This window comes from Nelumbo lutea, chromosome 3 (genome assembly GCF_056320005.1).
Source record: "Nelumbo lutea isolate HS-2025 chromosome 3, American lotus-T2T, whole genome shotgun sequence".
NCBI classification, from domain to species: Eukaryota; Viridiplantae; Streptophyta; class Magnoliopsida; order Proteales; family Nelumbonaceae; genus Nelumbo; species Nelumbo lutea.
In genome coordinates, this window is record NC_142686.1 from 20,497,956 (window position 1) to 20,525,117 (window position 27,162).

Sequence of the window (27,162 nt, forward strand, 5' to 3'; positions counted from 1 at the left end):
GCCATGTTCAGGATATGAACAAGCCATCCAGATAAGCATGGAAATGCTGCTGGAATCATGCATATGACCTGGATCACCAGTAATAAATTCGATTCCAGAATAACTTTCAATAGATTAGCTGTAGGCTATCAATGTATTTCTTCAACGGAGAAATACTATAGCTAATTAGATGCCTTCTATTATCGCCAAATATTAGCTCTCCCCACAATAAAATTACCATCATGATCTGTAAACACACCCATACCGCCCTCAGATTCCTTTCGAACTCTTTCTACACTAATTTTCAGTGTCTTCAATCCGTTGATCCAAAGGGTTGAATCATTTGAACCATCATTGAACCATGATTTTAGGTCCAGTTGTCCTAAAACCCGAGTTTTAGTTAAAACTGTGTTGACTTAATTAATTTTTCGAGATCCATGTTTCCCAAGGCACTACTGAATCACAATTTTTAACATTTTTACAAATAAAAAATTAAACATAAAATAATATATATATATATTACATATGTTGATGTGGCAGCCTGACCCATTCAAGTCAAACGGGTGAACCGATGACCCGCAAACCGGGGGCAAAAACGGTTTAGCAGCATCAGTTTTAAAACGTTGCTAATTTTACGAAGACACAAATGCTGTCAACAGGATTTTCCCTTCTGGATCTTTGCACAACATGGTTTGAAGACATTTCTCATATGAATTGATCATTTATGATTATATAATATTAACAATTTATGGTCCTCAACCTTCAGCAACTTAAGTCGTCTATATACACTTTCTGAGAATACATTTGATAGACAAAAGAACAAATGAATCACAGCCAACAGTGCGTATATTGTGTCTCGTCTATCTCCCTCTAAGACAATCACCTTTAACGCCTTGCTGACATTTGCTTCTGCTTAAGAGCTTGAATTTGCTTCCCACTAGATTCGATGGGTTGAACTGGCTTACCAATGCTATTTCCGTACTCTTGCTTGAGCTCTTCCAAACGTTCCGACACCTAAAGATTTAATCAAAAAAGCCACATCAAGAAAAGTAACCAATAAAAGCCATGCCCAAATGATGACAGAAAACGCAAAACTACAAATAAAAGCATTATCCAGATGCACCAATATTTCAGTTTCTTCCTATTCATCAAAAAAAATATTTCAGTTTCTTCCTTAGGAGCACTAAATTCATGAATTTAATATTTATAGACTGGGGAGAGGGCAGATGTTCATTCAAATACCTCTATCTAGATTAGGGCTGCAAGTTAGGTTGCCCGACCTGAAGAATTTCAACTACATCAAGCTCGGGTTAGGGTTCGGGCCCATTGAAAATTTAACAAATTCCCAACCTGACCGGACCCAAGTGCACCCCTAATCTAAAATCATGTACTATTTTGCCAGAACAAAAGTTTCAAGACAGAAGGATGCCAAGTCTATAGAAACCATAGATGTGGATGCTAAGAGCTACTCCTTTAGGTTGATTTTCCCTGCTCAACAAAAGCTGAATTGATGTGATTATTGATTAAGCTTACCTCATGATCTAAATTCTAAGGCTATAATCTGTCCTCTTCCAAAACAAATGATTATCAGGAGAGCATGAACAGAGATCTCCTCAGTAGGACAAACAAGACAGGTGAAATTTCAAAACACTATTAAAAGGTATACTAATACCAGAATGACAGCACACAGTGCATCCATGAATCTGTGGTGTGCACACACACCCGCAAGAAAAAGTAGAGAGAACCTTGATTGAGTAGGCCATTGGTAAAAGTATATCTGGATTCATTGCATCCTCGGGGAAGTTACGCAAAGCATGTAGTAGCTTCTCAAAAGGTAATTTCACCTGATCAACCAAATTTTCTTAGTTACAAATAAGCACTATTAGGATATCAACCCTAAATGATATGCAAGTAAACAAGAAACTCACCAAGTCATCTTGACAGAATTTCAATAAAGCCAAACCAACTTGAAAAACAATCTTAACACCCTGTGTCAAAATTAAACAAGTTCTGAGGAAAGGATACTTCGGTTGATCCAAATTAAGATAAAATAAAAATAATAAAATTACACTTATGAATTTTATCCCATTTGCTGATTATTACTATAAAAGAATATAATAATTCCTTCAAGATGGTAACAAAGTAGAGTGGTACATTTGTATTGTGTACAAGGATCAACTGATACATTTTTTTATGTGTAAACTGATGAGAAGTTGGAGAGCTTTAAGAAAAGAATCATTGTTTTCAGAAAAAGTATCTATCATATTTGTGCATATGCATTAAGGGATTAGGAAGTAAACAACTTTCCCTTTTTTCTTGAAGATACTTTTTTTTTCAGATATAAGCTTATGAAATTATTTTCTGCTCCTTTATGTGCAAATAAGCTTAACCTAAAAGCACTAACCTACTCACTGTTCATTGAGTTATATACTTTTCCAATATAGCACTGCTTTGTCTGATACACTGACAGTGTAACACTTTCTTCTTTTTCCCATGCATTGAATTGGTTTTGCATAATTGGTCTGGAATAAAAGCTAAAACCTTTTCTACCAATTCTAAGATTCAAATATATCTAGAAGAAGCAAAACAATACGTGGAGGAACTGAGGAAGATGATGACAACGAGGAAATGCTTCTGTTGATGACTTACAGCCAACATTTTGGCCATTCAAAAATTGGAGAATCAGTGAAAGAGTCCAGAATTTAACACTAAGATACTAATAGTTTCATACTTCATCTGAGATGCTTTATCAGCCTTCTTTAGTATCTTGTTTTTTGTTAAATATTTTATTCTTTAATTATTCTCAGTAAACTTTGCCCTTAATTTTTTGTACAATCAATTCTCTCTGTTTTTCTGTTCTCTCTCCTTAATTTTCTTATCTTGAGAATGCTCTATTGGCACTTTGACCACACTGCAAAAGATAAAGCAACAACAAAGAAAACACATACCATATGCAGTATTACCTCATAAAGAAAGACATCCCAGATTCGAAGAGCCAAATGGAAAGGAAATGAATATGAGAATACAGTTATGAACCATTGGCTTGCATACATGGTTGGATTTATCATTTCTTGGCTGAAGTGCTCTCCTAGCTTAGGCAGATGCTCTTTGACCAATTGCTCAAACTGAAAGAGGTATTGTTGTACAAGCGGCAAGCCCACCTACTCCACAAGCACTAAGTAAGCATTCTAAGAACAGAAGAAATGCAAGCTGTGCAGTAAAAAAGAAGAAAACAAATGAGAAGGGGGAAAAATTCTTTCAAATAATATAAAACCGTAGCCAGTTTAGCTTTTGTTCATTACTTGAAATCAAGTAAAATGGGAGAAATTTTAACATAACCACCAGCAGGACTTTTTTTTTTTTTTGATAGGTGAATGAAAATATGAAATTTTACTAGAATGCTTCAAAATATCATCATTACAAGCAACCCAAGGAGAGGTTCAAGGAGCACCCTCACCCAAACAATACAAGAAAAATTACATTACAAATTTTTCCCAAAACAAGATATCCCTGTCAACCCCTAGTTTGCCAACAAATCCGCCATCTCATTAGCTGATCTTTGTACCCATTGAAGTTTTAGGACATTTTCCTGGCTATCCAAATAAATTTCTTCATTAAATCCCTGTATGCCCAAATAACTGTCTCCGCTTTTTCTAACCATCCCATCACCCATTTGGATTCCTTTTCAATGAATAACTTTTCCAAATTTAAATCTTTTTCTATCTAAACCCCTTGGATTACAGCAAGAAACTCTTCTCTAACAGAATCCCCCACGCCCAATAGACCTGAGAACAAGGCAGCAATGTTACCATCAACATCCATGAAAACTCCTAAGTCCTACCCTTGAAGGACTGGGATTGCCTTGGCTGCTCCCATCAAAATTCAGTTTTATAAAGTCTTCAGTAGGGGTCAGTAACTCATATTCTCCACCTTCTTTCTTGATGAACTTCTTGCTACTTCACCCCAACTTCTCCAAATATCATCAAGGAAATATGTGCAAAGGTTTCCTAATCAATGTACTGCCCTAGTCACCAGATACTCCTTCACTGCCTCCGAACTTCTTTCCTTCTCATGAAAAATTCTTGCATTTTATTCCTCCCACGCAGACCACAACACAGCTACCCTTGTGTAACTCCATTGCCTCCCAATCACCAGCAGGACTTCAACTAATGGTACTCCTAGGAGAATGTAAAATGTCTCCAGTTATTTGACACAAGTTTTTTTTTTTTTTGTAAGTTTGGCACAAGCTAATCTTCAAGTATAATAGCCTACTACTTTGCAAATGCAACATATAAGAATTGTTGGTCGAAGATTAACTTTGAAAAGAGTTGTGTGGTGGGGATGAATTTGGAGTAGGAGGAGTTGAGCCGAGTAGTAACATCCTTAGGCTGCCCTACTTCTAGCTAGCCTTTGACTTACTTGGGAATACCACTAGGAGATAATCCAAGGGAAGATAGATCTTGGAATCCAATTGTAGAAAAGTGAACAAAGAAGTTGGCAGTTTGGAAGAGAAATTACATCTCCCTTGGAGGTCATATCACCTTAATAAAGGCTGCTTTAGCAAATCTTCCGGTCTACTTTCTCTCAGTCTTTGGAATGCCACAAAGGGAGATTTTAAAGGCAGAGAAAATTATGAGGGATTTCTTGTGGGAGCCGGGGGGAGGAAGGATCATGTGGTTAGGTGGGAACTAGTATGCAAAAGTAAGGAGCAGGGAATTTGGGTTTAGGTAATTTAAGGAAAAACACAACTTTACTAGGTAAATGGCTGCAGAGGTGACCTCTGGAGAGGGAAAGACTCTTGGCACAAAGTTGTAAGAAGTGTTCATGGTGTGGCGGTAATGGTTGGGATGCTAATGTATCACACTCAACTCCCCTAGGAAGGCTATTCATGGTAATCTTCCTCCTTTCTTGAACTTGATCAAGCATGATGCTTGCACTAGAGATAAGGTTCTATATTGAGAGGATGTTTGGGTTGGTAACTCTACCCATAAGGACCTTTTTCCTTCCTTGCATTCCCTTTCATGTTTTAAAAATGAGCCAATTTAGAGGTTTTCATCCTTCTCCGTTTCCTCCAGTCTAAACTGGAATTTGGGCTTTAGGAGAGATTTAAGGGATTTTGAACTTAACCAGGTTGTCTTGTTCCTTAAAACTCTTGAACCAATTTGTTTGGACCCCTCCTCTGCTGGGTTCCTTCTCCTTTGCCTCTTTTTTCCTGTCCCTATGCTCAAATCCTATTCCTCAACCATTTTATAGCAAGGAGGTTTGGTCCAAGCCCATCCCTCCAAAAGTGGGAGCCCTATGTTGGGAAGTGTCTCTTGGAAAAATTAACACTTTGGATGTCTTGCAAAAAAGAAGACCTGGTCTTTGCATCTCCCCAAACAGGTGTGCCCTCTGCAAAAGCAAATGAAAAAAGTTATTACCATTTACTAATCTCTTGCCCTTTTGTTGTAGGCCTCTAGGAGAAGCTTTTTGATCTTTTTGGGTGCACGTGGACAGAACCAAGGCAGATCTACAATTTCTTTGGCCCCTCAACCATCAGGTGGCCAAAGAAAAGAGGTAGTCTTGTGGAGGTGTGCAAGAGCTGCTTTGGTGTGGACTGTTTGGGAGGAAAGGAATGCCAGAATCTTCAATGATAAGGAGAGGGATGAGACTAGTATATGCGTAAGTATCCTAAATAAGGCCATAAGTTGGGCAAAGTCACTGGGCCTGTTTCAACCCTTTTTCTTTGATGATATATGGAGGAATTGAGAGCAAATTTCCAAAAGTTCTTCTGTGAGAATTAAGCCTTTGGTGTAGTGGAAGCTTTCTGGAGAAGGTGTTATTAAATAAAATTTTTGATGGCAGCAACCTAGGTAACCCAGGGTTGTTTGGAATTGGAGGAGTATTCAGAAATGCCGAGGACCGGATCATAGCTTTATATTCTGGTCCTATTGGTCAGGGAGATTCAGTTAATGCAGAAGTCCAAGCAGTTCTAAAAGGAGTAGAGATTGCTAAGGAGCTTGGAATGGAACAATTAATCATTGAAGGTGACTCTAAACTGGTTATTGGGTGGTTAAAATAGCCGGAGACTGCAGCCTGGTTCTATAGATGAGCTTTGAGAAGGTTCAGATGATTAACATCAAATATATCAGTCACAGCTCAATGGGATAGAAGATCAGCAAATGGGTTGGCAGATCCTTTAGCTAAACATTGGGTACTGTTAGAATTCAGGTCTGCCTTAGAGTTCGGCCTGACTGAGTTCAGTTATGTAGAAGAAGAAAAAGTGATAGAGAAAGAGAGAACGAGAGGAGAGAATTCTGGTTCGAACTGAAAGAGTCAATCTCACTTCTCCCAGTCGGCAAGTAAGTATTTATATTATTATTAAAACATAACTGAAAAGACCTATGTGCCCTTACTTAAGTTAAGAGCACATGTTTCAACACGACATTACAGATCAGCAACATCAATCAAGGTATAAAGACAGAAATACCCCTACGCTAACACTCCCCCTCAAGCTGGTGAGTATATATTACATATGTAGTCCACTCTTCCCCGACTCAAACCTTTCGTAAATAAGTCAGTCCACTGATTTCCTGTATTAACATGTGTAGTGTCTAGCTCTCCATTCAGCACCTTCTCCCTCACAAAGTGACAGTCAACCTCAATGTGCTTGGTTCTTTCATGAAACACTGGATCAGAGGAGATATGAACTGCAGCCTGATTATCACAATAGAGCTTCATTGGAGTGTTAATGTTGTACCATACTTCCTGTAGAAGGTTCCTCAGCCACACTAATTCACAAGAGGTATGCGCCATAGCCCTATATTTTGCCTCTGCACTGCTTCTTGCCACAACCGTCTGCTTCTTACTTTTCCATGTCACCAGGTTACCTCCCAGAAACGTGCAATAGCCTGTAGTAGACAGCCTATCAGACATAGAATCGGCCCAATCAGCATCGGAATACCCTTCTATTTCAAGTTTTTCCCCACTCTTGTATATCAAACCGAGCACATACTTCCTCTGGCACAGGTTAATCCCATACTTGGATCTCGCTACCTCTATCCCCAAGAAGTATTTCAGTTTACCCAGATCCTTTGTCTGAAAGTGATCCAGTAGATAAGTCTTCAGCCTATCAATACCAATGTTATCATTCCCAATAATAACATTATCATATACATACACCACCAACAGTATTTTTCCTCCCGGAGAGTCATGAATAAATACAGAATTGTCAACTTTGCATTGTTTCATGCCAAACTTCTTTACCACCTCACTGAACCTACCAAACCATGCTCGAGGAGACTGTTTAAGCCCATATATAGCCTTCCTTAGTCTGCACACCTTACCATCATCTCCATGAGCAACAAACCCTGGAGGTTGCTCCATGTAGACCTCCTCGAGTAAGTCACCATGCAAAAAGGCATTCTTGATATCAAGCTGATATAGTGGCCACTCATACATGGCTGCAAGAGAGATCACAACACGAACTGACCCTATCTTAGCAACCAGTGAAAAGGTCTTTGTGTAGTCAATGACATAGGTTTGGGAGTACCCTTTTGCAACTAATTGCGCTTTCAGGTGTTCAACACTACCATCAGGCAGATACTTAACCGTATAAACCCACTTACAACCAACGGCTTGCTTCCCAGGAGGAAGAGCAGCGAGGTCCCAAGTATGATTATGATGAAGGGTTGAGAGTTCTTCTTCCATGGCACGGCACCACCCTGGAGAGGCAAGGGCTTCCTGGACATCTTTAGGAACAATAACTGATAATAACAAGGTAACAAACTGGCGATGGGAAGAGGAAAGGTAAGAGAAACATAATTAGAAATGGGATGAAGGGTGCAAGTACGTTTACCTTTCCGCAAAGCAATGAGTAGATCAATCTCAGATGCCAAGTGGGGTTCTGGTGTCGGTTCCGTCGACGGAGATGTAGTCGGAGGAGTAGTAGCCAGTGCATGTGAGCGATGTGTATACACATGACGGATAGGTGGGCGTTCAACAGGTGGTGGCACCGGAGGCAAGGATTTGGTCACAACTGGAACAAAGGGAGGAGGATCGACAACGGGAAGTGGAAGGGGAGGAGGTGATGAGGAGGAAAAAGCATCACCGGACCCCAAAAAGAACGTAGACTCAAAGAAACTGACATCAACACACGCAAAGGAGCGTCGAGAACAAGGATGGTAACACCTATACCCTTTTGGGGTCCGAGAATAGCCAAGGAAGATGCACTTGAGAGAACGGGCATCAAACTTGTCATTCCCAGAACCCAGATTATGGACAAAACAGACACACCCAAAAACTCTCGGCATAAGAGGGAACGGAGACAAAGAGGGAAACAAGACCTGAAACGGAGACTAACCATCAAGGATGAACGTGGGCATCCGATTAATTAGAAAACAAGAGGTAAGCACCGCATCACTCCAAAAAGGTTTGGGAACATGCAAGTGATGCATTAGGGATCTTGTTGTTTCAAGGAAAAGGCGATTCTTTCTCTCAGCCACCCCGTTTTGTTGTGGGGTGTAGGTATACGAGGTCTGATGTATAATGTCGTGTTGGTCCAAGTATTCCTGAAATGATGAGGATAAATATTCGCGGCCATTATCAGAACGAAAAACTTTGATGTGGGTACCAAATTGGTTACGAATTTCAGTATAAATTTTTTGGAAAATGGTAAACAATTCACTTTTTTCTTTCGATAAATAGAGCCACGTCATCCTTGAAAAATCATCCACAAAAATGACAAAATATCTGTGTCCATTATATGACATTACTTTATAAGGACCCCAAACATTTGAATGAACTAAAGAAAAAGGACTCGACACACAGTTATCAACCCTAGAACTAAAGGGAACATGATGGTGTTTCCCAAATTGACACGACTCACAATCCAAAACTTTGAGCGACAGATGACCAAATCGGCAGTGCCATTGGAGAGGAGAAAGAGATGACTGGAGAGCTATTGAAATTCTACCACCACCACCGTCAAGATAATACAGTTCACCTGCTTCATGCCCTCCACCAATATTTATCCCCATCTTGAGATCCTGAAAGACACACATAGAAGGATAAAAGGTAATGAAGCAGTTAAGTGATTTTGTCAGCTTACTAACAGACATGAGGTTAAAAGGCAATTTAGGAACATACAGAACTGATGAGAGGGATACAGGATCTAGGTCAACATTACCAACACCACAAATTGAGGATGTGGAACCATTAGCAAGGGTGACAGATTGTGATGTTGAGCAATGAGATAAGGAGGAAAACACACTTAGAGTTCCAGTCATGTGATCGGAGGCTCCAGAGTCAATGATCCAGAGATTGGGTGTAGATGCCAGACAAGCCATACCTGAGTGAGCAAAAGTCGTTGTGTTCTGCTGTGATTGAATAAACCTCTCATATTCATCACGGGGAACACTCACTATCTCCTTCATGGGACCATCTGTGGATGTAGGAGGCAACTGGTCAGATGAATGATTCTCCTGTTTAAAGCTGGAACTTGAGTCATCGATCGCGGCATGATTGGCCAGGTTGAGGGAGGACCATATAAATCATAACAATAGTTGATGGTATGTCCATCCATACCACAATGAGTGCACTTCCTCAGGCCTGAGCTACGTCCTCTACCACAGGCTCCCCCTGAATCTCTGCTCCCAGTACGACCACCACCACGATTATAAGTAGACCCACCATTGCCACTTCGGCCATATGCAGAACCACTACCAACACCACGGCCAGACTGAGCTCCCCAAGCTCCACCTCTACCACCACGGCCTCTCAATGCAGCAAAGGCAGATCTATCTGAGATATTAGAGTTCTCAGTAGATCAGATAGAAATCCTCCGAAGTCGAGCAAATACCTCTTCTAGGGACGGAAGAGCTGATCCCCCTAATATCTAAGCCCGTACTGGTTCATATTCAGACTCTAGTCCCACCAAAAATGTAGTCACATCAAGCTGCTCTCTCTGTTGTTGTTGAATCTTGACATCAGAAGTGAGAGGATGATAGACATTCAACTCATTACGTATGTTCCCCATGTTGGCATAGTACTCCTCAAGACTCTGATTGCCCTGTTGCAGATTAAAGTACTCTTGATAAAGCTGATAAACTCTGGTTGTATTGTCCTGCCCCGAATACAATTTTTTTGCATGGTCCCACACGTCTTTGGCAGTACCAAGGAACATGAAGTTCACACTAATCCTGGGTTCCATACTGTTCCACAACCATGTGATGATCTGAGCGTCCTCTTGCTCCCAATCTTCATACTCGTGATAGTCAGAGGAGGGTTTCTCCTCTCTTATATGTTTTACCTTCTTCTTTGCCTTTAGAAAGACTTCAACAGATTTAGCCCAAGGCACATAAATCTCTCCATTTAACTTAATGGAGGTCATCTGAACATTCAAGTAGTCTGTAGGCACCATCACACTAGGTTTATAATCATTACTGTCTCCCATTATGTTATCACCAATTCTGCACACTTGCTGAATTCTATTATCACTGAAATCTGCACACTACACACCACTAGGTCACACCCGTCACACTGATTGCAGCACTAATTGTTGCTGGAATGTGTGCTCTTTACACCACAAACCCTGCTCCTACAACTACCTGAAATCTCACCACTATATGATCATATCTCTTCCTTCAACATGCACAAAGAAACCAGCATAAACCCTAGCACTTACTGGCTGAAACACTAGCAAATGGTTTGAAAAACACCTCCTATTTAATCCATAACAGATATCAAGAACTGAAATCTCTTACCTTATCGCTGAAGTTGTTAGACAGTTTTGTATGCCCTTAGCTTCAATCAAGATGATGTACTTTATGAGTTTAATGTAAATGAATAAAAGTGCATATTTGATTCATGTTCCCTTGGTATGTTTCTGTGTAATACCCTTAAACTGGACACTTAATGAGACTCGTGTTAGTTTAGAATGTTCACAGCCAGTGGGTCGGTCTGGGGAGACCTATCCTAACAAGGCTGACACTGTGGTGCCACCAAGTCGGTTGGAGTGGCTTGTCTCAGCTACCGGGGTGAGACCATAGGCACATACAGTGTAGGATTAATGAATCTTTGAACTGGACCAGATTTCCAATATTGCCCTGGACCTTGGAGATTGATGGGCAAAACTGGAAAGTTACACCCGACCCCTAGACTCGATTATGATACTGCACTAGGTGTTGGACTGGGTTGTCTTTGATGTACCAAATCAGTGAGATCCTTAACAGGTTCAAAACCTGGGTATGTTGGGACAGTCTGAGAATTCATCTGAGTGGGTGATCATAGTGACAGGATCAGCCCCTTTGTCGGACAAAGGTAATGATCGGGGATGCTCTCACTAATGAAAACCAAGACTACCGACAGTCGATTTCAATCGTTGAGATTTGTTTTGCAAAATATATATGAGATATAAAAGTATATATATTATGGTTTCAAAATGTTTGCAAATAGGTTTTAATTCCCGGGATCCATAGAAGAGAGAGTGCAACACTGTTCCTTGCAGCCGAGAGAGAGGTCCTCTCTTGTCGAGCAGTGTATGATCATTATGGGCTGAGAGGTTGAGTGTAAGAAAATTGAGGATAATACCTGATGGGCTAATCTTGCATCTGCCCACAGTCCCTAGGTATTACAAGGTGGCTTGGCCCAGGGACTACTTAGGGTAAGTGTTGGGCCCATAGAGACCATCTGATGGGTTTCAAGGGGTGTGTTGTTCTTAACAATGTATTCGGCCAGACCTTGTAACAAAGGCTGGGCCGAACCCATGTGGCTGATGTGTAGATCAATGTTAGGGTCCCACGCCATACAAGGAAGCCCAACTGGGCAACAGTTTGGAAGGCTAAATGAATACATAACCTTAAATGGGCCTTAAGCCCATTTCGAACTGGGCTAATTCGATTAGTCACTTAAGGGGCGAATTCTGAGATGGATCATCTGATAGGATTGGGCCCAGACCCTATCCACTTAGAGAGTCCTGGAAGCCTCCTAATCATATTAGGAGATGGCTGATCTAATCTGCAGATAAGATAAGTGTTATCCCTATCACTTAAGGGTACTTCTAATCCAAATATGATTTGGGTTAGCAACTCCTAATGGGATTACGAGTTGATCCCTTTGAGATTATAAAAGGAGGAGGGGGCGGCAGCCTTTAGACATGCAATGCAATCCAGAGATCCTTGTCTTCAGAGCTGAGATTACAAGAAGAGAAAATTATGCTCCCTACAAATACTCTTTTGTCGCCTCCTTCCTGCAGCCGCCGCCTCCAGCAGTTCGATCTCCACTTCTTGGGAGAAATCAAGATTTGATCTTGATACCAATCTTTTGGAGAAAATATTGGTTAGAGTTGTATTCACAAGCCATCCAGTTGATTCTTGCGAAGGGTCAAGTTCTTTTGGAAGAACACTGTTGATTCTGCTCCACCCTGCACTGCGCCATTTTCAGTGGGAGCAGATTTTGGATCTTTCCTTGGGTGTGAACACCTCCATTGGGAGATATTGCTTCTCTGTATCAGGTATCATCCCTCCCTACTCCTTTTGGTTCAGATCTGGTTCAGTTTGTGGTTCAAGAATGATCCTTGAAAATATGATTTTCTAAATAGGGAATTCGATTCCCAGTTGAAGGGAGAGAAAAATTTTTGAAATTCACCCCCTTATTCCGCAATCTTTGGGCGTCCATGTGATGGATATCCTATCCCTTCAGAAGTAACACCCATGCGAGTAGGAGAGCAGTCCACACACAACAGCCGCTTCACACACAACAGCCGCACACAGTTCGGCCCTCTATTCTTCCTCTACTAGGAGAGGGTGATCTCAGAAATCACAGCAACCGACCACATACGACCTGACTGGAGGCATAGAGACCCCCAAGGGAAGAGGGCGATCACTCCTTTTCAGCCCTTTCCCTTATCTCCAATTGAACATAGAAAAAAAAAAAAAGAGGAAAACCCTAGATAGGGTGCGCAGAGAATGAACCCTAGGCAAGCAGAAATCTAGGCAAATTTAACCTGCTCTGATACCATGTTAGAATTCAGGTCTGCCTTAGAGTTCGGCCTGACTGAGTTCAGTTATGTAGAAGAAGAAAGAGTGATAGAGAAAGAGAGAAAGAGAGAAAGAGAGGAGAGAATTCTGGTTCGAACTGAAAGAGTCAACCTCACTTCTCCCAGTCGGCCAGTAAGTATTTATATTATTATTAAAACATAACTGAAAATACCTATGTGCCCTTACTTAAGTTAAGAGCACATGTTTCAACACAACATTACAGATCAGCAACATCAATCAAGGTATAAAGACAGAAATACCCCTACGCTAATAGGTACATAGGAATCAGCTTTTTTGGGCTTAGTTGTAAGCTTATGATATATAGTTTAGAGGCGGCACCCTGCGTCTCTTTGTGGGGTTTTGTAATATGTATCCTTTGTGATCTTATTAATAAAATCATTATAATTATCTATCAAACAAAAATAAATAAGAATTGCTTGTTAATGGTAGGGTTTAAAGAACAAAGTCCGTAAATGCGATAACTTTTTTGGTAATAAAATAAAATTTATTAAAGGAAAAAAGAAAAAAGAGAAAGATGACCAGAAGTCACCTGAGAGAAGAAACAACCCCCCCAAAAAAAACCATCTCCACCTTACACCCCCCCCCCCCCAAAAAAAACCCTTAAAACCATCCAAACACCGCCAACAAACTTAGCCAACAGAAAACATAGCTATTCCGCCTCACTATTACAAAAACCTTCTTATTTCTCTTCATAACTTTTTTGGATTCCTTGACCTTTTTTATAGGCCCAATCCTATATAAACCTTATTTCTCTTCAAAAATAGTGATAACTTCTAGCAACAGGAGAAGAGGGAAGAGATCTTATTCATTATGTTATCACTTGTTCAACCATAAAACCTAGCCATGGCTTTTGAAGTTGTAAAGATCAAGTTTTTGTAAATCTGTAGTTATTGAGATGCAGAGGCACTTGTGCCATGTCCAATTTTTAAACACTTTAAATACTAAACTAGTGTTTGTGCTACCCCATGCACTTGATATTCTTTCAATTCCTGCAATCCATCCTCTCTTTTCTTCTTCTCGTTGTCTATGACAGATAACACAAGTAAAAGTCTTTTGTTTCAAGTCAATTGTAGTCAACTGTATTGTCTATTAGTAAACACATCCAACTTGGATATTTAATATTTTAATTTTCTCAAAGCAATTTTCCATCTTCGGGGTTATCCCCTCAAGTTTTTGCAGCTAAGGTATGCAACAAGGACATGTCTTTAAAATGAAAGAAGATAAAATAGCTTTTTTTTTTATTTTCAAGATAAAGTAGGTTCAGTGCTTAATAAGCAATTTTAGATTATACATAGAATTTGGGAACCATTCTTCTCTTTATTTGGGTATAGGTGGATTCCTCCTTTGGATGTGGCCAGCTTGTTCTCCTCATCAACCTTTACATGGCCAAGGAAGAGAGGAACAATTGTGTGGAGATGCACTAGAGCAGCCTTTTTTTATCAGTAATCAGTAATCAACTATTAAATTACTGGAAAAGCATTACAATGCGTATTCGAACAGACAGAAAATTAAAATTCAAGCTTGACAACCCCTATTACAAATCTGTCCAGAATAATTGATCCCTATACACCCCTTGTTTTGCCAAGCAGTCAGCCTTCCCATTTGCTATTCTCTTCACCCATCTGAAGTTTGCCTCTAAGTCCTTTCTCATGCTCCTGATTTCTCTTATTAGATGTCTTTTGCCATGCACTAGAACAGCAGTTGTTTGGACAGTTTGAGAGAAAAGATGCAAGAATTTTCAAAGAGCAAGAAAGAATCAAGGAAACTTAAATCGAGAATGCATTACAATACGGGTAGTACATTGGATAAAATCCTTGGATGCCTTTTCATCTTTCTCTTTTGATGACATTACAAGGAAATGGGGGGGGGGGGGGGGGGGGGGGCTGCATAGGTAATAGACAGTGGACATGGGAGGTGTACCTAGGGATGAAGAAGGCCAAGCAAAGGCTTTGTTCTTGGGCCCAATTGGAGTTGGAGACTCTACAAGGGTAGAACTCATAACCATTATTCAAGGGGTGCAGCTAGCAAAGGACTTGAATTTTAACAAGATAGTCATTAAAGGGGACTCAAAATTGATGATTAGTTGGCTGAAAAATAGTGACAAAGCATTGAGGTCCAACTATCCAACAAAAATGAACTGCGAAGATTTACATGGATGGAAAGGAACATGTATGTTAAAATTCAACGGGTAAAAAGATCAACTAATAGCATGGCTGATGCTTTACCTAAACAAGAGGCTACTAGGGAGCAAACGTTTGGGTCTCAATTGCAATAGTATGGATTTTGGGAGTGGCAATTTAGGGAAAAGACAGGTTTCCCTTTCTTTCAAACCAGACAGCCTAAAGATCTCTTACAAGTCATGTACATTTCTGTTCGTTGTTGAAGTGCCTTCTTTTAGATTTTGGCATGAACAGGATTAACAATGATACACTTGTAGCAAACCCAGTGGAAATCTGTCTCATACCACATTGATCGGTTCTCCTTGAGCACTAGAAATTATCAGATTATCCAGCTATACCCATCCAAAGAGCTCCAAATCACAAATATTTATGAGGTGATTGCCAGGTTCTTTCCTTGCCGTAACTATATGGGGTCTGCTACATGAGTCCCGTTTTGCCATTCAATTCTGTTCAGGGCCATATCCAACACTAAATTATGGGCACTTAAATCATTTATTACTTCCACCCTAGTCCATTTTGGTATACCCCTAAATCTTCTAGCCCCTTCTACTTGTAACAGATCACTTTTTTTCTGACAGGTGTTGTAAATGGTCTTCTATGCATGTGACCATACCATTTCAATCTTCCTCTCATTTCATCACCTATTGGAGCTACTCCTAGGTTCCTTCTTATGACCTCTTTTCTAACCATATCCTTCTATTTTTACCACCTATCCGTCTAAGAATTTGCATTTCTGCCACACTCATTTTTTGAAAATACTGTTTCTTAACTGCCCAACAATCTACACCATACAACATAACTGGCCTTGCAACTGTTTATCCTTTTACCCAAAGTGTTGGGCAGTTAAATGACCAAGGGAATTTTTAGATGACCCCATCAAAATACTATCATCATAATGAACAAGGGAACTCATAGATGCATTTTATAGTTATAAATACCAAAATATTTCAATAAAATTAATGAAACTAACAACACAATTTTATAGAGTCATATCATACAGGTGTTTTGTAGACATATGTATGCATAAGCAATGAATATTGCTTTGAGAAGATAAGATCATAGCAGCAATTTAGAATGTTTATCAGAGCAAAATTTGTTTCTTATTGCAGAAGATACTCTAATCAATACCTATTAATTCTCCAAGTAAAAGAAAGGATCCCACAGAATTGCACCTTCTATATGGGGAAAAGGATGTACAGAAGCTCCTAGGTCAATTACACAACATCTAGGCCATAATGCAATTCTGAGGATCAAATGAATATATGATTCATTTAGGACAAACAATTACCATCCAAAATAAAAGAATTACCGCATATACCACCTAGAACCTACAAAGCATAATATGCAATTAAAAGCATAATTAAAGCTATAAATGGTTCCACCATAAGAATTGAAAGAAATCATAAAAAAAGCATTTTCCAGTAAGTTTTTGTAAGTAAACAAAGCATATTCAGACAATGAAATCACAATCTTCTCTATATGGTGCAGTTACCAAATAGAGTCCTTCCATTGGAGCATGAACAGCACCCTTTAACAAAGCAACCAATAGCCAAAATGCATCTTCTTCACTCATATATAGAAGTAAAAGTCCAGCTAAAAATCCCATTCCCTGCATTTCCAACAGTTTCATATCAATCAAGGGTATTTGACAAACTTGAAACTAAAAAGCAATCTATATTATGGACTAAATGGAAGTCTAGAAATTAGGACAAGGTTTAATAGAATCAAACCTGAACATATCCAACATCTCTGTCATACACAGAGTAAGCCTTTAGGACATTGTAAAGTGATCGCTGACCTGGTCCATGTCTCTGTTGAAAGAAAACATGTGAGGGAAAAGTACGAGAAATATCTCGAATTATGTCCAATTCTGAGGCCGATGTCTCATATATAACCAGTTGCTGCAGTAGAAGCACCACTTGATTAGGGCAATAAAGGCAACAGATTAATTTGGCAAAGAAAGGATAACAGTATCAACAAGAATATTAGCCATCAACCCATTGAAGAATCATATATAACAAAGGCAGAAGATCTGGTTTCCAAGTCTGACTTGCCTAGTCTTCTAACATAGTTCATTTACCAGCTCAGACTCACACAACAGGAAAGTCCACCAGAGTGAAGAATGAAAGAAAGTGTTTTTCTCAAAGAAATGAGGATCTAGTTCTGGTAAAATGGAAAAAAGCAAAATAGCCAGATCAGAATTCTATGAAGAATCCCCCTTGCCACATTAAATGGAATTAACAAGAAATTAGTCTATGATAAGGTGCATTAGAGGTCTAAAGCAGGTGAAGCAGGAACCCTAGCCTGCAGCACTACTGAACAAATCAAATTAAAGGTTTGGGGGTATTTTAAGGCATAAACCTTTTAATAGTTGTTCCATTTCTTTCAGACCACCTCTGAAGGTGCTTTCCAAGAGGCAGAAGATGTTTAAACCACCCTATTACAATCTCACACAATGAAGGAACCTTACTTTCTCACTTCAGAAGTAGTACTTACAGTAGAAAGGAAGGTTTCAATGACTTGAAAAGTGTACTTAACTTGTACCATGGAGAAACTAACATGCAATGTCAACACTCTTGTGCAAGTTTCTGGGATTGGCTTCTCAGATTTTATCTGTTGCATTTATCTTCTGCAGTCTCCTTCATTGATTCATGGGAGCTTTCCCATTTTCGTTATATGAACAAATCTGTGTTGATTGTGTCACTGAAAAAACGGGGAGGTTAAGAAGGTTGGTGGTACAGGAAAATTGAGGACGAAAGGAGAAAGTATAAAAAAGACAATTACCCAATGTTGGTCTCAGCTTTCTGAGAGGTCTTGGGAGGGGTAGATTGAATACAGACCTAACCTTTGGCTTTTTTTTTTTGCATAAAGTGGCTACTCTCAAACTTGAACCCAAATTTCCACACTTGGCAGCCCAAGATTTTACCATTACGCCAAGCAATAGCCCCTATGAAAGGAGAAACCAAGCAAGTATGATTGGTCTAAATAAAGCAGGAATCTAGACATGAATATTGAAGAGGAAGAACTCCAAAGAACCAGAACTAGATCCATGAAGACAATTCCAAAGAGAAGAAAAGGCAGAAAAAGAAAAAAAAAAAGATGAACAGAATCTTCTAGCCTTTTTTATCAGCCTTCTAGCCTAATAATTTTTTCCTCAAAATAGCAAAAAGAGTGGGAAGCAAGCCATAGCAATAAGCTCACTTCCTAAATGAGACACTGAGATATTCACTAACATTCTCAGATTAGATAAGATACAGTTCCAGGGAGATAAATTCAGATTCAGATGAACTGTGCACATTCTGGGATAAGGAGGACATTTTTGTATAGTGACAGCTCCATTCCCACACACATGTAGTTCTTGTAGTAGGTATACCTTTCTATCTGTATTCTGTGCATCATTGTATATCCTCTGAATTGTTCATCTGATTTTTTATATATATTCATTGCCTTCTCTCAAAAGCAAAGATATGGAAATTCATTTAATTCAACTCCAACAGATAGGAGGCTCCAGGTGAAAAGTATGAGAGCTCTGTATAGACAAACTAAATAAGATTCATAAAACTTGTAATAGTCTTGCTGTAAAATTGTACAGTGCATAGCTGCATAGTTTACACCATTAGACAAGTAAGAGGAGCCAGGGTTTATATCAACATTTCATGCAAGACACTATTCAGAGTAATAGGCATCCTAAACAAAATAAAACATATGGTGTAAAGAGTTCCACTCATAAACCTAAACTTGGCAGCACGGCCAATCCAACATTCCCATCAAAAACATTCCTAGCTTAGGTTACATACATAACTTGCTTAGATCCCAAAAGTTTATAGGTTTTTTTGGAAGTTTAAGCAACCTTAATATCAGAAATGATCCCCTTTTTTTTTTTTTGAAAAAGCAATTTATACAAAGGACCCTAGATATCTTGAAAACATAAGCCTTTTACTAGGAAGCATAAATCAGAAACCAATGTAAAGTATATTATAGGCATAGCTTACATGCAAACAATGAATTCATATGACATGTTACAAGACAAAAGTACAACTTAACAAGTAAATCTTATTAACAAATTATGAATTCAAATAAGAAGAATTAGCACCTCATAAACCCCAGGATTCATTAATAGGAGGTCCCGACTTCCAGAGATCAACTGCCAAACAAGGCCCCTTAAACAATCAGGAATCCCCTTTCTGATGCGCCTTTTGACTACATGAGGTTTTCGTCTAACATAATGTTTCCAGTCACTTCCACCAACCCCGACCATTTTCCTCCACTTCCTAACCCTTCTTTCCTCCCTGAAGAAGATCGGCATTCATACCATATCAACAAGGAGTAAAAGTAATAGATGCGATGAAACAAAGTAGTGTTCCTGAAGTAATTATCCCTTGAAGTATCATATAAATTGGTTCACAAAATGTTTGCTATATAATGACAAAACCTGCCCTTAGCAAGCAGCCTAACCTCAATGCAACCTCCACCATTTAGATCTATAATTCTTCCACTTAACCAATGCATGTGCAATGCACATGCCATTCTGCTAGTATATTAAATGAAAAAAATATTACAACAGAGCAATTGCAAAAAAAAAAACATGAAACAATCCACTTATTGTACACATTAAAGAGTAACATTGAAAATATATGCAATATAATACAAGTTCCAAATAGAAAAAGGACATGAAAAGAACTTCCAACTAGGAAGAACATAATACTGCAAAAGGAACAAATAGACAGGGAAAAAGAAGATTGTGGAGAAAAAAAAAATAGTTTTAACAATTACAGTGAAGAGATGTGAGATTCAAAGGAGAAAAGAAACTCTCAAACTTCCAAATACAGTTTGTTTGCCTTTTCCACCCAAATTGCTGAACTTCAATGAAATATATTAATGGAATATTCAAGGAATGTTAAAAAACAAATAAGTAGAATATTTAAGGATGGCATACACAAACTTATACTTTCACAAGTAGGAGTGGCAAAGAAATATGATCTCACCATGTAAATACATGTGGCTTCTCACCAGTACAAGAGGGCTGAAAGTACAGTATTATATGTGTATTCAAAAAGGCAGATATAAATCCAAGATTCAAGAATTTCTACATGGTAATAAAAAATTCTAAGAGATTCCCCTTGAATAACTTAGAGGACAAAAGGAATAGGTGAAATGTGATTATGCATGCAATGGTATCTCTTTTATAGTACATGGGTTAAGATTGATTCATTCTTTTGAATTTCACTAAGTTGATTTAGAGGGTGATTCACATTTAACTTTTCACTAGATGGCAGATGGATCTGAAGGCCCCTGTTCACAATGCCACTATATCAGAGAGAATCAATAATTAGCATCCAGAACAAACATCTCGTTTAGATGATTTACAAGATCAGGCAATTCATTATTGAATGGCCTTGCCAAAAGGAAAGGTGGGGAGGAGTGAAATGCAATGGGGAACTTCCATTTGGAGGCATATTTTTGTATTTTGTTTTTTACAGTGTATGTCAGGCTCTTTATGATATGAGGCTCATGTTGGTCTAGTCTCTACTTTCTTGAGGAATCATGGAAATTTTACACTTCTTGCTTCACTCTTTTTTATCAATAACAGAAATTTTGTTTCAACACAGAAAATACCATACAAGACTTATGTACAAATTCATACAAAATTATAATGGAACCAGCCCCTTGCTGCTCCCCCACAAAACAAATAAAAATACACTTGGATGGTTGCAGTTGGGAAATCCTGGAACATCAAGGATTGGAAGTGTATTTAGAAATCAGGATGGTACCATTCTGATGGTGTTTTCTGGACCCGTTGGGTTTGGCTCTTCTTGCTTCCCACTTCTCTTCATATCTTAATAACATCTAAGTCAGATAACTGATGTGGTGGATATGATTGCAAAGTGATGTGCTTCTTTTTTTCTTTTTTCGATGGTCACAAAGAGATGCTCTTCTCAGAGGACCATGTGCAAAAACTGTACAGATGACCTCTTATTCCTTAGCTTTGTCCTTTTAGAATAAATTTTCTATCTTACCTATGATAGAACAATAGGCATTGACAGGGAGAGGGAAATAGTGAGATGCTAAAGTGGGAAAGGATGAAGGTGTGTGTCACTATGGCTACATTTTCTATCAGTAATCCATCCAAGGCAATTTCAAGAGCTTTAGAGGATTGAAGCAGGGAGATCCTCTATCACCTCTGCTCTTTCTCATTGTTATGGAAGATCTGAGCAGGATGACTTCTAGAGCTGTAGAAGGAAGCTGTATAGAAGGATTTTATGAGTTTGTTCTAAAAAATTTATCTTACCTTTTCAAAAAAAAAAAAAAGTTGTAATAGAAGGCTTTAATGTGGGGAGGAGTGGGTTGAGCATTGATTTGCACCAATTTGCTAATGACCCATTATTCTTTTGTGATACCAAAGTGAAGCATGTGCATAATTTAAAATATTTACTAGTGGGAAACTACCTCCCCATGGGAAGCTTGGCTTTGTACATCTTATTCAGTCAAAAAACGACAGCATAACTGTACTCAAAAAGCTGAGAAAGATGCTTGAAGTGGAAAGTTGGGGTTTGGGTGTATTGCTTGGGTTTTTGTTGGGCTTCGGGCTATTGTATTTTCTGGCTTTTCGCCTTTTTTGCTGTCTTGGATTGTTATGGGTGAGGGGCTTTCATTTAGTTGGATCTTTTAGTTTGATGGCTGATGCGGGTTTGTTTTGTTCTCATCGGGTTTTGTTTGGGTTTGTCTTTCTTTCAGGTGATTGCTTATCACATTCCTTGTAATCTTCTTTTTGTTTCAATAAATTTTATGGTTATCTTCAAAATATATATATATATATATATATATATATATATATATATATATATATATATTAATAAGTACTTTGTTGTTACTTACTAGGGTGGTTTGAAGTGGTATCAGGCTTGAAGATTAATCTAGCTAAGAGTGAGATGGTAGCTGTGGAAGAGATTGAAAACTTGTCTGAACTAGCTGTGGCTCTTTGATGCAGGGTTGGCTCACTTCCTACGAAGTATTTGTGGCTGACTCTACAAGCCAAGTGTATTTCTAAAAGCACTTGGAAGCCCAGTTTTGGATAATGTTGACAGAAAGCTTGCAAGCTGGAAAGCAAAATTCTTACCAAGGGGACAAACTGATCCAAATTAAGAGTGTATTGGCTAGCATCCTTGTTTATTTCATGTCCCTCTTCCCCATTCCTCTGGAGGTGGCAGAGAAAATTGAGAAATCCATTGGGGCCTTCTTATTTATGGGTAGGATGGAAGGATTCTTTTGAGAACCATTTGGTGATCTGGGAGCAGATTTGCAGGTCATTGGCTAAAGTAGTCGTATAAGACTACAATCAGCCTTGGGTTTCAAACAGAAAAGAAAAGGAAAAGATAAGAGGAGAGGAGAAGAGAAGTAGAGAGATGGAGAAGAAGAACTTATAGAGAGGTTTTGAAAAAGAGAGAGTGGTTGGTGTGTGTTAAACAGCCGCCCCACTCCTTAATTTATATACATAGTTTCCTAATTGTAAAAGAATTTTAATGCTTACATGGCAATAAAAGATAAGATTAAAATAAAACTAATCCTAGATAAGATAGGATAAAACTTATCCTACTAGGAAAGCTGATCCTAATCAATTAAATCTAAGTACCTCTCAAGGTACCACATGAATACTCTTAATGTGGGGTCCACAGTTTCCTACACTCCCCCTCAAGTTGGGTAGTAGATATTTGTCATTCCCAACTTGCATAGATCTTCTTCTAACTTCTTTCTTGGCACAGCCTTGGTGAGAAGGTCTGCAAGCTGCATGTCGGAGGTGATGTAGGGAAGGCATACTTCTTGAGATGTAACCCTTTCTCTGATAAAATGCCAGTCCACTTCGATATGCTTAGTTCTGTCGTGTTGTACTGGATTATGGGCTATATTGATGGCAACCTGATTATCACAGTACAACATTAGGGGCTTCTCATAAACAATACCCAATTCCTCAAGTAATGATCTCAGTCACACCATTTGCCATGGACCTATATTCAGCTTCAGCATTTGAACGGGAAACAACACTTTGTTTCTTACTCTTCTAGGAGACCAGATTACCTCCTACAAAGGCACAAAATCCAGAGGTAGATCTTCAATCATCAACACACCCAGCTCAATCAGCATCTGTGTAGACTTCTATCTTCATGTGGTCATTTTTCTTGAACAAAATGCCTCTGCCTGGGGACCTCTTCAAATATGCTAATATCCTTTCAACCGTAAGGAGGTGAGTAGTTCTAGGAGAGTGCATATACTGACTAACTACACTGACTACATAACTGATGTCAAGTCTTGTGAGGCAAAGATAGAGAAGCTTCCCAACTAACCGTTGAAACATAGCTTTATCTTCAATAGGCTCTCCACCCTCTGCACTAATCATGTGGTTCTGTTCAATAGGTGTTTTCGCAAGCTTAACTCCCAACTTTCCTATTTCTTCTAGCATATCAAGAACATACTTTCGTTGAGAGACAAAGATCCCATGCTTGGATCTAGCTACCTCAATGCCCAAGAAATATCGTAGTTCCCCCAGATCTTTTACCTCAAACTCTTGATGAAAGAATTGCTTAAGAGACTCTTTCACTACTATCGCTCCCGGTTACTACAATGCCGTCCACATATACGGCAAGCAAGGTTACGGAGGAACCCACTCTCTTAATAAACAAGGTGTGGTCTAACTGAGCCTGCACATATCCGAACCTATCAAGGGCTCGTCTGAATCTGTCAAACCATGCTCTGGGGACTATTTTAGTCCATATAGAGCTTTGTTCAACCGACAAACCTTTCCTGTCTCGTACCATAAAATCCTGGAGGCAATCTCCATTGAGAAAGGCGTTTTTAACATCCATATGATATAATGGCCAAGAGTAACTAGCTGGAAGAGATAATAGTACTCTGATATTGATTATCTTTGCTACTAGTGCAAAAGTTTCTAAGTAGTCAATACCATATGTCCAAGTAAATCCTTTTGCAACTAATTAGACCTTATACATTTCAACAGAACCATGAGCATTATGTTTCACAGTGAATACCCATCCACATCCAATCGGTTTCTTTCCTTTAGGTTAATCAACTATCTCCCAAGTATTTTTTTCTAATGAAGGCATCCATTTCTACTTTTATTGCATCTTTCCAATCTGGTACTTCCAATGCTTCTTGTATTGTTCTGAGAATGGGAATATCAGCAATAAATGCGAGAAAAGACTTGTAGGAGGGAGACAAATGATCATAGGATAGGAACTGAGAAATGCAGTGAGTTGTGGTGTAACGACATTTGCCTTTAAGGACTGCTATGGGGAGACCAAGGTCACTGAATGAAGGTGAAGGCTCCATGGTTGGATGTCTCTCATCTGTAGTATCTGTGGTACTTGGATCTTGATCTACAGAAGGAACTAGGCTACTATGGTACCTGGATCTGGATCTGCAGAAGGAAATGGGGCTACTATGGTATCGGGATCTGGATCTATTATCCAAGTCATATGGTCAGATGCTCCTAAATCTATTATCCAATAATATTTTGTATTACCTGGAGCTGAAGCATGATAAGTTGAGGCCCGATTATCTGCTTGAGCAAAGGATGAGGTTGAAGGAGCTGATGGTGGCGGAGGAGACGAGACTAAGTTACTAACTTCACTTTCCAATTGTGTTAGAGTAGCTCGGACAGCAGCTAGGGTGTCTAGAGGAGTGCCTCTTGAGGCCGTTGAGGCTGCACTATCAGTGTTGACAGCCATATTGGCATTCCCCTTTTTGTTTCTGAGTTTTGATGGAACTAGATGTGGATGCAACTTCCAACAAGTGTCTTTAGTATGTTTAGATTTCTTGCAGTGCTCACATACTAGGTCCTTCTTAGCTTCCTTCTTCATATCCCTTTCTTTATCACCCCCAGATTTGGGCTTAACTGCTACCAGGGCTGATTCGAAAGGCTGTTACTATAGCATAACTTTTCTCCTAGTCTCTTCACTGTGCACTAGAGAATAGGCCTGGGATAAAATTACATTGTCTCTTGTCAACAACTGTTGTCTCACAATATCATATTCAGAATTTAGACCAGCCAAGAACTCAAACACTCTATTAGTTTCAACATGCTTTCTGTAAGTTTGTGCATCCTTATGACTCTCCCATTCAATTGTTTCAAGGTGGTCAATTTCATGCCACAAGGATTTCAAGGTGGAAAAATAAATAAAGACTTGTTTCTCTCCTTGCTTGAGATTTTAACCTCACGTTTCAGCTCATAAGCCCTAGCAACATTAAGGGGCTGAGAGTAGGTTTTTTTTTGACAACATCCCATATTTCCTTAGTTGTTTTTGCCCATAAGTAGTTTCGGCTGATTGTGGCTTCATAGAGTTGCACAGCCATGTCATCACCAAATAATTCTCTTGAATCCACTTAGCATAAGTGGGATCCTCCTTAGTTGGTGCCTTCATATCTCCCAACAAATAGTTCAGTTTTCCTCTAACCCCAATGGCCATCATAGCTGATTGGGCCCATTTTAAATAGTTTGATCCATCAAACTTAACAGTTGTAATCTGGAAAGTGTTCTCAGTCATGTTACTTGAACCAAAAACACCCTCCCCCTGGCTCCTAAACTCCATTCTTGGTTAGGAGTTCATCAAAACCACCTTCTAATTACTATAACAATCAGCCTACTGGGTATGAAACTAATAACAGTAAATCTAGAAGCAGAAATCAGATTCAGCAGTACTGGGTCTTTGAATACAGAGAACAGAGAACAGAAATCTGATATCAACCAAGCTTAAATCACAAAAGTCAAGTCTAACTCTTATCCGGACATACTAACAGTCCTGGATTTCAGGAATTTCTCTTAAAACCCCAAATCAAAAAAGAGTATATATATAGGCGTACCTCTCAGATTAAGCTATCCTTGCTGCCGACCTCAAAAAAGGATGAAATCTTACCCAAAAGTTTCAGAAGAAGAACTGATCTTGATCCAAAAAATCTTCTGGAAATTCTGATCGTCACCGTTAGTCTTGCTCCAAAAAACTGACCTTGATTCTGATCAACCTCAGGAAAATTCTGAAAACAAACTGATCCTGAGAGAATCCTCTTTAAAAAACTTCAGTCTTGATCAGAAACAAACTGATCAACACCTCCAATCTTGACCAAAGACCTAATCTTGATCACCAATTCTTTTCTGATTCTTCCTGATTACAAGGAGCATCCTCCAATCCACGGACAGTTGCTGAAGACTCCTTGTAACCTCCAAGAATCAGCCAAAAAAAACTTTTCTAAGCTTCCAGCCCTAATTAATTCTCATGTGGTCGGCTGAATTAATTCCACATGAGATTTCCTAGATCGAGTGCTCTGATACCAAGTAGTCATATAAGACTACAATCAGCCTTGGGTTTCGAACAGAAAAGAAAAGGAAAAGATAAAAGGAGAGGAGAAGAGAAGTAGAGAGATGAAGAAGGAGAACTTGTAGAGAGGTTTTGAGAAAAGAGAGAGTGGTTGATGTGTGTTAAACAGCCGCCCCACTCCTTAATTTATATACATAGTTTCCTAATTGTAAAAGAACTTTAATGCTTACATGGCAATAAAAGATAAGATTAAAATAAAACTAATCCTAGATAAGATAGGATAAAACTTATCCTACTAGGAAAGCTGATCATAATCAATTAAATCTAAGTACATCTCAGGGTGCCGGTGGGTTGGGCATCAAAAGGTGATAAGGTTCAATTTGGCACCATTTGGAATGTGGTTCTTGCACTTCAATTGGGAACCAAATGAGCTCTGGATAAGATTAATCGTAGCTAAGTAGTTCTTTCATTTTTTTTTTTTTTTTGAAGATATAGCTAAGTATTGCTTTCATGAGAATGGCTGGGAAGCATCTGACTCTAATCAGCCCTATGGAATACGGATACAGTGTATTTGAGAGGAATCTATAAAGCATTTCCTTGCATCATGAAAGGAGTTAAATACAATACCGGAGATGGGGATAG

At 39.0% G+C, this 27,162-nt stretch overlaps 1 protein-coding gene across 8 annotated transcripts in view; it reads right to left on the bottom strand.

The window, feature by feature from the left end:
- Positions 1 to 670: 670 nt before the first annotated feature.
- Positions 671 to 27,162, bottom strand: part of LOC148863446 (uncharacterized) — a 29,890-nt gene continuing 3,398 nt past the window's right edge. For 2 of the 8 annotated variants that reach the window (XM_088979479.1, XM_088979480.1), the window contains exons 3-9: positions 19,290 to 19,485; positions 16,927 to 17,097; positions 16,689 to 16,805; positions 2,943 to 3,140; positions 1,908 to 1,967; positions 1,725 to 1,823; positions 671 to 993 (exon numbers count right to left, since the gene is read on the bottom strand). In XM_088979479.1, the coding sequence (XP_088835605.1) occupies positions 865 to 993; positions 1,725 to 1,823; positions 1,908 to 1,967; positions 2,943 to 3,140; positions 16,689 to 16,805; positions 16,927 to 17,097; positions 19,290 to 19,485 (970 nt within the window). In that variant the 3' untranslated portion in view covers positions 671 to 864. Of the gene's footprint in view, positions 994 to 1,651; positions 1,824 to 1,907; positions 1,968 to 2,942; positions 3,141 to 16,688; positions 16,806 to 16,926; positions 17,098 to 19,289; positions 19,486 to 27,162 lie in introns of all 8 variants that reach the window. The other 6 variants (XM_088979477.1, XM_088979478.1, XM_088979483.1 and 3 more) reach the window with 4 other exon arrangements.